This window comes from Zalophus californianus, chromosome 13 (genome assembly GCF_009762305.2).
Source record: "Zalophus californianus isolate mZalCal1 chromosome 13, mZalCal1.pri.v2, whole genome shotgun sequence".
Classification (NCBI taxonomy): domain Eukaryota; kingdom Metazoa; phylum Chordata; class Mammalia; order Carnivora; family Otariidae; genus Zalophus; species Zalophus californianus.
The window spans coordinates 71,106,213-71,118,775 of NC_045607.1; the positions used below are offsets into that span (position 1 = coordinate 71,106,213).

General features: G+C 47.4%; 1 protein-coding gene across 3 annotated transcripts in view; it reads left to right on the top strand.

The window, feature by feature from the left end:
- The window catches only part of FRMD3 (FERM domain containing 3), a 299,838-nt gene that overhangs the window by 230,266 nt on the left and 57,009 nt on the right, over positions 1 to 12,563 (top strand). For all 3 annotated transcript variants that reach the window (XM_027616659.2, XM_027616657.2, XM_027616658.2), the window contains exons 11-12: positions 5,778 to 5,852; positions 6,162 to 6,230. In XM_027616659.2, the coding sequence (XP_027472460.2) occupies positions 5,778 to 5,852; positions 6,162 to 6,230 (144 nt within the window). The remainder of the gene's footprint in view (positions 1 to 5,777; positions 5,853 to 6,161; positions 6,231 to 12,563) is intronic.

The following is a 12,563-nucleotide window of genomic DNA, read 5'->3' on the forward strand; positions in this document are numbered from 1 at the left end:
AATGGAGCCCAGTGCAGAAACTCTGATTTTCCCTCCTGCTCCAAAACCCCAGGGAATCCCCGACACAGACAAGTCACCATTTCAGAGTTTCCCATATGCCATGTGGTTTCTAGGCGCCACCACCCCGAGAGTACAGGTTCCCTGGAAGTGCATGGAGTCACTGAAGAGTTCAGTGGCTTGGGGAGTTTCCATTCAATGAGTCTGTCACACCTGCTTTATGCCATACACTGTGCTGGGTACTGGGGACAATGTAGAGGCTCAAATGATGCTCTTTGTCCCCAAGTTTGTATGGAATTGTTTGCAGGGCACAAAGGCAGTCTCTAAGAAATGTCTTACCCAGAGTCTGGTATGCATTTTGTCAGAGAAACGGCTTTATATTCAGTAGGTAAGGACCCTGAGAGCTCCCTACATGAGAGCCTCGCACACCTCAGTGAGCACCTGAATGACCCGGAGATCCTGAGAGAATGTGGAGTATGATTCAGGAGATTGGGATGGGGCATCAGAGTCCATATTCCCCACCCCCCTTTTTTTTTAAGATTTATTTGAGAGAGTGAGAGTGTGCAAGCAGGGGTTGGAGTAGAGGGAGAGAGAGAGCATCTCAAGCAGACTCCCTGTTGAGTGTGATGTGGGGTTCGACCACACGACCCCAGGATCATGACCTGAGCTGAAATCAAGAGCCTGATGCTTAACCAACTGAGCCACCCAGGCATCCCCCAGAGTCCATATTTTTAATAAGATCCCTGGTGAGGCTGTGCTGCAGGCCCATTGTCCACACTTTGAGTACCAAGGTTCCAAACCAATGGTTCTCAGCGCTCGCTGACTGCACATTTGAACCACCTGGGAGAGCTTTTCAAAAAATAACAAGCTGTGGACATTATGCTAAGTAGAAAGAAGCCAGACACAAAAGGCCACATATTGTATGATTCCTTTTGTATGAAATGTCGAGAATAGAGAAATCTAGAGAGACAGAGAATAGATTTGTCCTTGTCTAAGATTGGGAGTGGAGGAGATGAGGGGGATAATGGGAGGTTGGTTCTTCCTGGGTGAGATGAACATGTTTTCTCATTTTTAAACAAAATTTTGTAAATTACATTTAAGACTACTGAAGTGTGCAATCTAAAGGGTGAACTTTTTGGTATGTGGATTATATCTCAATAACTTTGTCATTTAAAAAAAATCAGAATCTGGGATGACAGAGCTAGATATTGGTAGAAATAAATCTTTCCCAGGTGGTGCTCACACGCAGGCTAAGGTTAAATGCTTTAATACAGTGATTCTCAAAGTAGCGTCCTTTGACCAGCGTCAGCATCTCCTGGGAACTTGCTGGAAATGCAGATTCTTGGGTTCCACCCCAGACTTACTGAACCAGAAACTTGTGTTTTGAGACATGTGCTGGGTGAATATGATGCTCTTTGAAGTCTGAGAAACTGTGTAGCTAACGCATTATTTTAAAAAAATACAGGCCTGGATTTGCAGCCCAGTTGCCCCAGTTCTATCCTGTTACCATGATTCAGTGACTTAACCCCTCTGTGCCTCAGTTTCCTCACGTAAAAAGGTGGATTGCTTCCTCCTAGGAGAGAGCTGTGAGGATAAAATGAATTAATGTGTTTGAGATGCTTTGGATGGTACATGGCCCATCAGATATTCAAGAAGAGTTCGAGAAGATTCTTCTGTAGCTTCCATGAGGGGATTTTGATGGGGAGTTGGAGGTGGCAGTGGGGAGAGGGCAGGTGGGGAAGAAGGCTGGAGGGGAGAGGTTTGCTGTTCAGCTAGGTGGTGCATTCATTGCCTGCATTGGGCAGACGTTTGCTCCGGGCTCATTGTTGGTGTGAGAGACTGGGAAACTGAGCACCGGAGCACATCAGCTAGTTAGAGCAAACAGGTCCTCTCGTTGTCTGTCAGAGGGTTTGAAATCATTCCCCCAGAATCTCCATGACCCAGAGGCCTGGCTTTGGTGGCTCGAGAGTGAGAAGTCAGTGGAGAGATTTTGAGAGTGATATTAGGGAGGGCAGGAAACTTATATAATGAACAGGTGCTTTCAGATAACTTGATCTTATTGAACGCTCCTCAGAACACTATGAATTAAGTATTGTAATACCCTCCCCCACTTAAAAAACTCATGGAGAAAGGAAGGCTGGGAAAAGCTACATGACTTGACCAAGGTCACAGGACCAAGAGCAGGTAGGAGCCTTGGGTCTCTGCTCTTCCAGGTAAAACACCACCTCTTGGGTCGTTCAAGAAGAATTTGGGGAGGGCGCCTGGGTGGCTCAGTTGGTTAAGCGACTGCCTTCGGCTCAGGTCATGATCCTGGAGTCCCGGGATCGAGTCCCGCATCGGGCTCCCTGCTCAGCAGGGAGTCTGCTTCTCCCTCTGACCTTCCCCCCCTCATGTATTCTCTCTCTCTCATTCTCTCTCTCAAATAAATAAAATCTTAAAAAAAAAAAAAGAATTTGGGGACTCAGAGGTTCTCAGGGGCAAGTGGGCTGCCTTGGAATGACGTTGGGGTGTTTGATAAAAACACCAACTCCTGGACCCCCGGCAGACCTGCTGGATGAAAATCTCCAGTGACGGAGCCTGGACACTGGTGTTTTAACCCTTATTCCAGATGCTGCTGGCATATGGCCAGGTGTGGGAACAACTGGAGGTGTGTCCTATCACCCGGCCACCTTCCTTTTCCCCTCACCATCTCCCTCCATCCTCTTGTGCTTCCGATTTCCCAGGGTTGTTCAAGCTCTCCGAATAAACTTCCGGGTGAAAAGTCCGCTAAAGCTCTCAACCCAAACATGATGGGGCGTCTACCTGCACATTTGGAAGGGTGGGGGACTGGTGGTCATGCTCTTGGGAGAGTGTCTCTGAGCAAACGACATGACACGAATGTTCATTATGGGCAATCAGCTGCCAGAAAGAAGGCAATGGTGTTTCCACGCCTCCCATCCTGAGCAGGCAGGCTATTCACTTTCTCTGCAAAATGTGTCTTCTGAGGGTTTGGGTGGTGGCAACGCACCTGAGGCCTCCCACCAAGAGGCGGCTCCATCGTAAGAGGCAGTGGACCCCTCTGAGGGCCTGGAAGAGCAGAGCTGAGGCTCAACCAGTGGAAAGCAGAGCTGCCTCCTCTCCCCACAAGAGGCTCCCTACACCAGCTGGGCTTGCCACACCTCTTTGGGCTTCTGGTATCTTCTATAACCTGGGCACAGAGTTGCATTTGAAAACCCCAATTAAGGCTCTTTTTCCTTTTTCATTAATTAATGTTTTTATTGAGGTATAGTTGGCACAATGGTTGGCACAATTACTTTCATGGGTTAAAAACTGCAGTTAAGGCTCTTTATCTTCTTAGCAGACTACTTTGTCCCAAGGATCTTTAGAACCTAGAACAGTAATAACCAACATTTTAAAGACAGAAGCTTCTTTTTTTTTTAAGATTTTATTTATTTATTTGACAGAGAGAGAGTGCTCACATGCGTGCACAAGGAGGGGCAGAGGGAGAGGGAGAAACAGGCTCCCCACGGAGCAGAGAGCCCTATGCGGGGCTCGATCCCATGACCCTGGGACCATGACCCGAGCCGAAGGCAGACACTCACCCAGGTGCCCTTAAAGACAGAAGCTTCTTTAAAGGTTTCTCTGCCTCCTACCTCTGAGGCCTGGGAGCAACACCCTGCCAAGAAGGTGGGGAGTTGATGAAGACCGCCCTTTTCTCAGGCTTCTGTAGATAACGTGTTAGGCTCACAGCTCCCTGGGTGTGTGTGGGGGGGGCGGGTGGTGGCAGGGGCAGGTGCCCCGGGAGCAGGCGTGTCCTCGCTGGAGGAGGAGGGCACCGTGGGACTCCTGTCCCATGTTGGCGTGGCTTGCTGGGGATTTTTATCCTCTTGACTGCATGTGATCTGTAGCCCAGCTCTGGCCAGCAGTCCGCACTGCCTGTCCCAGGGGGCAGGATCCTCCCAGGCGTGGATCTCATATGCTCCCACTCATCCTTAAGGGCTCCCATGCCACCTTCTCTAGGCCCTGCCTTGGAATGCAATCCTTCCCCTCCCCTAACCTGGACCCCCCCCCCCCCACTCCTGTCTCATTCTCCCTGCTCCTCATTTGTCCCCAGTGCTCTTCTCTGTTGGCTCAGGCCATTTGTGGAAGTGGAAAGGGAGAAGGGGCTTCTTTGCAAAAGAGTGTGCCTCTGGCTTTTCATGGTTCTGAGGACAAAGGCCAAAATCCTTAACTAGGACAGCTTAAGGTCAGGCTGTGCTAAATTAGGGGGGAAAATGTATGTGTGTGGGCGTGTAATTACAATAATAATAACACGGGGAAATGCACATCAGATCTTTTTAGTTCCTCCAGTGCTCCAGCTCTCCGGGCTTTATGCCTACTGAGCCTTCCGCCCAGAACACTGCCCACCAGCTGCCCGGTTAACGCCTTCCTGTCCCTGGATCTCAGACCCATGGCCCCCAGGCTGGATTCGTCTCCCCCTCGAATGCTCTCATTGCATCTTTTCCTTCATGGCCCCCGGCACAATTTATAGTTATTCACTTATGTGTCTGGTTTTTAGATTAATATCCATTTCCCTTCTAGACCTTACACTCCATGAATGCAGAGGCCGTGTGTCTTCCCTGAACCTAGCGGGGGTGTGTGGACCAGGCTCAGCATTTGGTTAACAATTGCTCGAACAAAGGAACCAAGGCTTCTGAGATGCCTAGCGTTCGGGATTGCTGCCCGCACAGAAACCTCTAACCCCAGAGCCCTAGCTATATGCTCGTCTTCACTCAGAATTCTATACAGCATATTGTTCTGTGTGTGTTTTCTATTAAGATTTTGGGACTCTCAATATTTTAAATGGTCCTGAATTCTTGGAGGCCATTCTTTCGAACCTGGGTTTAGTTGCACGAGGCTTAAAGTGATTGCCGAGAGGCATTCTCAGCTGTCACAGCAATTTAGTGCCCTGTGTGTGGCCTGCACAGAGCCCACATTTTTGTTGTTTTCCAGAGTGCTGTGGTTTTGTTCATGGTTATAGGTGTGCTTAGAGCTGCTGAATCAGTGTTTGGTTGGGCTTCTTGTTCCGCGTGTGTCTTAGTCATCTCCCAGCCTGGCTTCCTTTAAAGGGCACTGGCTCATAGTGACCTCATTGGAGAATACTCAAGCCAGTGACCATGTCCCTGGTGACATGAGCCCCGTGGTCTCTTTTGGGCAGTACACAGTAGGTGTCTTCTTTATGACTTGGTGAGTGACCTGTGTCACCGGGAAGCTGTGTTCTGCTGCAGCATTGTTTCAGGCACAGGTGTGAAAGTGCCCATCCCGCCCCCCCGCCCCCCACCCAGTGACCTGGAACTTGACACCATGTGACACAATCCGTCTTCTCTGTATCTTTCAAGTGGAAATTGGGAAAGAATCCTTTTGATCATCACCGTTGCCTGCAGGTCGTGATCCAGTAATGGATTCTGAAATGAAATGGGTGGGCCATCACCAGGATTTAGGAAGAACAGAAAGAGGGGCGCCTGGCTGGCTCAGTTGGTAGAGCACGTGACTCTCGAACTCCAGGTCTTGAGTTCAAGCCCCACGCTGTGCATGGAGCCTACTTTAAAAAAAAAAGAAAGAAAGAAAAGAGATAGCAGAAAGTAATACACATAGGGAAAGTATTTTTTGGTGAAACTTTCCTTCAGGTGTGTGTGCACACGTGCAGTCCTCCAGTAGCATCTATTTCTTATTGTCAAAAATATCCAGTCCTCACACTTTATAGCATGTCTCACTCAGACTTGACAATCTAACTACCACCTCTGTTTTGCTGCTTCTTCAAGGTATGCGAAATCCAGTCAGATCAAGACGGTGTCAAGCAGCAAGATATTTTTTAAAGGAAGTAGATTTCGATATAGGTGGGTACCTGTGGTTCCATTTTGTTGGTGGGTTAGGGTGGGGGCACTCATTTACTTTTTGAATATTCTGCTTATAAATCGGTGCGCTTTGGCTTGTACGCCTGTTTTGGTCCTCCCTTTCCAGTCCACTCATGTCTGACACTCATGGGCCCCCCTCAGATTCCATAGTAACTTTTCTGATGGAGGAAGAGAAGGTATGGATTTCTAGAGCGGATCAGACCATTGTGAAGTTAAAAAAAAAAAATACACGAGCACATCCCTCCCCTTCTCCTGTGAGTGTGTGTGCACAGATGTGTTTTTCTTTTGCAGCGGTAAAGTTGCCAAAGAGGTGGTAGAGGCCAGCTCCAAAATCCAGAGGGAGCCTCCGGAAGTGCACAGGTAAGTGGGGTGGTCTCGGGGGCTCTGGGAGCCTTCAGGGATGGACAGAAGGTTTTCAAGCTTGCTTTGCCAAATTCTCTATAACAGGAGAGGGTGTAAGGGCACCACGTGCCTGTACCTGTGTCAGTGTGGGTACATCTGTTTCCAGGCCACGGCACTTTTGCTGTCCTGGAATTTCCCAGGGACAGACTTGACAGGGCTGTGGTGTGAGTGCGGTCCGACTCCGTTTTGAGTTGCTTGCTCTGTGGGGAGTCATTGGCTTGATTGGGCCCGGAGTGTCACATGAACAGTGTGTGTGAGGCACAGTGGTGTCATCTCCTGGCCGAGTCTGTCGTCCTGCCCTCTTAGAACTGCTCTCTGTTCATCAGATGTGGCCAGTACCCACTGGCCCGACTTATGTTAGACTATTTCACACGAGGAAGGCAGGCGGTGCTCGTCTCTCCCGGGGCTCCTCACTCCCAAAGGTCATTCAGAGGAATGAGGAACTTAGTCATTAGTGGTTCAAGAGGACACATTTTCATAACGTGGCAGCATATGCCATTCTGAGAATGAAATATTCTCTTGGTCATGTTGGACTTTATATCACCATGAGACAGATCATTGCACACCCTAAACCTCAAACATGCTAACTATCTAAAGCTGAACATTATCATGACGTTCTCCTTTTTGAAGGCAAGATCATCCTAAGTTATGTTTTTTTAGGAGGTTCTCACACACTTGTTGGCACCTGTTCCTTCCTTCCCCTTCTGTGGACATGGAGGAATCTCCCTTATGCTCATGTTTGCCCAGTCTCCTCTGTTTCCAGCATGACCCCGTGAGCTGGGTGCCTCTTACCTTATTCCCTGGGTTGTTGGGTCTCTTGGAAGAGTGGCTGAGCCAGCCTGGCCCAGCATTCAGACAGCACTTCTCTCCCACACAGGAGAGCAAGACTATAGTTGGCACAGGATCCCATGCAGATGTGTACAGAGAACAATTCATTCCTGGTTTGGGTGACCCAGTGAGAAGCTGTCATGTGCACGTCTGCAGAAGTGGTCTTTCCTGCTTCTCAAAGCAGGAGAAAGCTATAGGGCTAGGGAAGCTGGAGCACCGCGGCAGAACTGTGAAAATCTTCTAACCTACCTCTTGATAACGCTAGTCTTTTATTTGTATTTACTTATTTTTAAAATAGTCTTTACAGTCCCTCTTCTACCACAAATTGTGGTTACTCGGTGTGGCAGAAATGAAAAAGAGGAAATAAGATGTATCATTTGAACTTTCCTAGACTCTGGGCCAGAAATGACCTTAAGGATCACCTAATTTGATGCTTCTATTTTATAGACAAGGGAACGTGGGTCTCGGAGAAGTTAAAAGATTTATCTAAAGTCATAATTTTTTTTTGTGGCAGACCTAAGCCTGTGTTCTTTTCTTTGTAGCCTTTGCCATCCAGAAACCCTCTGGCATTCTCTTAGAAGCTGGGAGGCAGGACCACCCCAAGGGATATGCTTGGGTTTTAGTCTTCTAACATGAAGTGTGAGTGTTTGATCTTAAAAAAAAAAAAAAAGAAAGAAAGAAATACTTGATGCTGGGGAGTTCTCCTGACAGCACAAACACAAAGAAGGAAACCGTTTTTAACAAAATGCTTTCAGAGACTCATATTCCCAATACGCAAGACTTTCCAAGAATCCCATAGTTATCATATATAGATGGTTAGTGAGATCGAAAATAATTAGAGAAAGTATTTCTTTTTTCAATCGAAGTTTGCTTAATTTATGGGAATCAAGGATTCCTAGATCAGGGCTTCTCAAACTTTAACTTGGACAGGGATCACCTATGGATCTTGTTAAAATCAGATTCCGATTCATGAATCTGGCATTTCTAATGAGCTCCCAGGTGGTGGCCATGTGGTGGGTTCATGGACTACACTTTGAGTAACCAGGCTGTGGGAGTGAGGGGAGAAGAGTGGCCATGGTGAGAATCTTTTCCTGAATGGACCGAACCACTAGAGGGGATGGGAAATGAGGCATCAGTCCATTTATAGTTTCCTTTTTCTGGAACCTTCTAAAATCCCCCAGGGATGTAACTGCACACAAGGACCTATAGACCCTTGACACACTGGTTCACATGCTATTTCTTCCCCTTCCACTGACCCTTTTTATGTGTATATGAAAGCCTATTGAGTCCATATGCTCAGGACACCTCTCTGGTCCTCAGCTTTTTGGCATTATCTCTCAAATCCCTGACAATATAAGGAAGAATTTGTTTAAAGTAATGATGCAAAGCAAGCTGTGGGAGGAAAAGGCTTGTGTCTGTTTGGTCATCCGTGTATCACTCAACACCTAACCCAGCACTTGGCATATAGTAGAGGTCAGCACGTAGTTGTTGAATGAACCTATGAACCTGGGGTGTGAAGTGACGGCAGCAGGCCTGCAATTTTCTGAGACCTGAGATCTGTCCAAGGTGCTGCCCTGGGGACCTTGACCTCCCAGGAGGCAATAGTGCTTCCAGAGCCATGGAGACGTACCACTTGCAGTCGCAAATTCTTATTTCTTTCCGGTGGCCAGTTGCGTGGTAGGACATTTTTTCTCTTAAACAATTATTTTTGAATTATTTTGGCTTCTTTGATGTGGCTGTCAAAAGTGAGAGTATAGTAATGAACTCTCTCTCTGGCTGTGTTTTAGAGATGAGCACTCTAAGGCTTCAGTTAGTTGTCTTTCCTCACACTTGAGAGTGTACTCTTCAAAGGATGGCAAGTTCATGGACTACTACTTTTGCTGAGGTGTGTGTGTTTAGAATGAGACAACACAGACAGATTGAGAACACTGTCTTGGGATTTTTCTTTTTTTTCAAAAAGAGAAAAAGCTAACTCTCATGATAGCTCACTGATCTTTGCTGATGACAAGATCCCCAAGCAAATCCCTCCTGGCCTGGGAATCACCCATCCATGCCAGGGGCCCCGCGAAGCAAGAGGCTGCAGCTTGGTGAGCCTAGGGCTGGCTGTATGAGCCACCTGGGCTCAGCAGCCACCACTGGGGGACACCCAGAGGCAACATTTGGACCTAAAACGAGCACCATTCGAGGGGCCATGAACTTGGTTGTGTTGCTTACAAGCTGTGTGTGGTCTAATCTTGGGTGTGTTGCTTACAAGCTGTATGGTCTTGGGTAAGTCTCTTAACTTCTCTGATCATCGGTTTACTCATCTATAAAATGAGATTCAGAATATTACTTTGCCCAACTTCTAGATTTTGTTATGGGCATAAAAATAAAGTGCTTTAAAAATTAGAAAGTGCCATGCAAATATGAAGTGATGATATTCTTCCTGTCTCTCATCCAAAAATGGGAAGCTAGAATTTAACAGACCTGTCCTCATTAAAGCTTCTTCAGATGGAGTTTTGATGACAGGCCAACAGCACTTGCTTCACTGCAAGGACTGGTGCAGAATTCCACGAGCCATGTGTTAGTTGCTCTATATTATGCCATCAGTTTTTGAAGCCAATCTTAGAATGTCCTTGCAGTTTCCAAAGAAAACCTTTTTACCTCAGTAGAATTCCCAGTGACTGTTTCTTTGGAAAACTGTTCTGTGCTGAGTACAAAATGGGTCAGGCATTTTGCAGAATCCATTGATGGGTAGATTCTGAGAATGGGAAACATGGCACAGGCCCTTGCCTGGCTTGGGGAGACTCCAGCCAGAGAAGCTGTTACATCAGGAGCTCAGGTGGAAGGGCAGGGTGGGAGCTGACTGGGGGGTTGGCACGTCTTCTAGAAGACCACCTGACACAGTGGACCCTCATATAGCCAGAGAGCAGGACATTAGCAGTAGTGAACAGAGTCCTCCCTGGGACACTATAGGATAAATCATGCAGAAAGTGCAGGAAGGCAGTGGAGAGCAGAGCAGGAGCACTGGTTGAGAATTATATGATCTGAGTCTGCTTATCTTAAGTATCTTTAGTCAAGTTCTGTAACTTCACTGAGTCTCAGTGTCCTCATCTGTGAACATGGTATTTTTTTCTTGCCTGTCTCACAGGTACACTGAGAAAAACAAACACGGTCAAGTATATAAACCTGTAAACTAAAAAAGGAGCCATCAAATTCTGGCATATTTATTGGTAGTGTAACTGTAATGGTGGGCTCTTGCTTTAAATGAAGCTGGGATCAGCTGGCACATTTAAAAAGGTTGCAAGGAGAGAGGTATGAAAAGGTAACCTGTAGTCTACAGGGGTTGGTACAGAGAGGGTTTGAGACATGCATTTTGATTCTAGTTTTGATTAATCTTACCCTCTGGCTGTCCCAGTACCCAGCACCAAGCTCTCAAGCCCCGGATTCTTTGTGCTCCAGGGGAACTCTAGCTGTATCCACCCTTGGGTTTATCTGAGTGTTGTACTTATCAGGAGGCAGTGTTCCCCTCTGAATCATAGAACTGGAGAGTTTCAGGGTTGTAATCGACTGTGTGGTTCATCTCGCCTAACTCTAAGCAGACCCTAAACCCCCTTGATCCTAGCCATAGGCCTCTGCCACAATGTGGCAACAGGAGCCTGTGGGCATGGGCGCTGAGTCAGCATCCTCCTGACCAGCCAGTGCCCAGCAGGTTCACACCTGTGAGGTAACGCTTGGTGAGCTCAGCCTGTCCCAGCACCGGGAAATTGGCCAGACATTGTAGTGTTGGCGGTGGAGGCGGGCAGGTGGTAGGATGCTTTATAACTCCAAGTGAAGAGTGTTGGGAGGGGGGGCTGGTGTGGAGCAAGATCCTACATAAAGGCTCATTACAGGCCCTCCTTGATGATATGCAGTCATTTCTGGTGGACGGAACTGCTGCCAGTCACGGGGCATGGGTGGCCAGAGGTGGGGCAGAGAGATTCAGTTGGTGCAACGTGGAAAATGGGCTTTTCTGAGGTCAGAAAGCTCCATGGTTCACACAGACATGGCAACATGTGCTTTGCAGAGCTAGAATCACAGTCATGAAGGCCACAGGGCCAGAGGAAATCCCATGAAAACTCAAAAAATGAGGAATCTTCCTTCTCCCTCCCCCCGTCCTTCCTTGCATCTGAAAGGAAACGCTGTCTCCATTTCTTTCCTTGTCAACTCCACCGTGCTTGCCAGGACATACCACAGGCATCACCTCCCCTGAGAGGTCCTTCCTGGCTCTCCCTTCCCCCCACAGCAGGGTCAGGTGCCCCTCCTTAGAGTTCCCGGAGGACCCTTGGCCATCAGTCTCCTCCATGGGATGCGTACTTTTCCAACTGTGGTTGTAGCACATTAATGAGTCATGAAATGAAAATAGACCAGCACTTCAAACAAAATGAAATAGAATGGGGAAAAAGAAAGTGAATCACATATAACAAGAATTACTGTTGTTGCATGAAACATTTGCTTTACTTTTGTGCCTCCCCTTGTGTGTACAGAGAAATGACATAAAATGCATTTCTTAATGTGGGTCTCCGTCAAAAAAGTCTGAAAATCATAGTTCTAGAGAGTGAGTTAATTCATGCAAGGACCGTGGCTCACTGGAACAAGGCACACCATCCAATGCATGCATATCAGCTGCAAATAAATGTGCTGTCCCATGCCAAACAGAAATGCCCAGGCTAAAAGACAACTCTGTAACCAACCTGGGGAACACCCATGTCAATCTGAAATGGCAACTTATGTCAAGCCAGGATTGCATTCCATTTGCTTCAATTTCAAATGCGAGCAGCCCTTAATAAGATACCTAGGGAGGTGCTGCAAGGCACACCAGAATGGATAGATCAGTCTCTGCCCTTAAAGTGCTTGTCAAGGTGGGGCTGATTAGTACACCAGTAAAGACAGAGAGACAGAGGTGTCAAATGCCATGAGATGTGAAAGAAGGGAGGGTAGTGTGAGGGGAGAGAGAGAGAATGAATGAAAATGTGTCATGGGGGTCATCCAAGGGGGCATCAAAGGGTTAGGAGACATTTGACACCATCTTTGAAGTGTAGGTTGGTTTGGGTTTTGACAGGAAACATGAGGAGGGGAAGGGTGCTGAAACACCCACTAGAGGTGCCTCACCTCCATGTCTTTCAGGGCAGACAGCTTGTCTCCCTGCAGCAGGGAGTGTAATGGGCTTCTCGCTGTCAGCCAATAGTCTTGATGAGATGCTTGTACATTTTCCTTGCCATCTGCTGCCTTTCGCAGCCAACGACACGTGTATGCTGCCTTCAGAAGCAGAGCTTCTGTGGCTGGCTGGTGATAGGGGTGTGAATTTGAATGGGAGTCTTAAACAGAGATATTAAATATTGGACATCCAGCAACAGCGAGGTAGCTCAAAGCTGTCTGACCAGGTTATGTTTTCGGGTTTTTTTTTTTGTTTTGTTTTGTTTTTTTTGGTGCTTGTTAAATTGC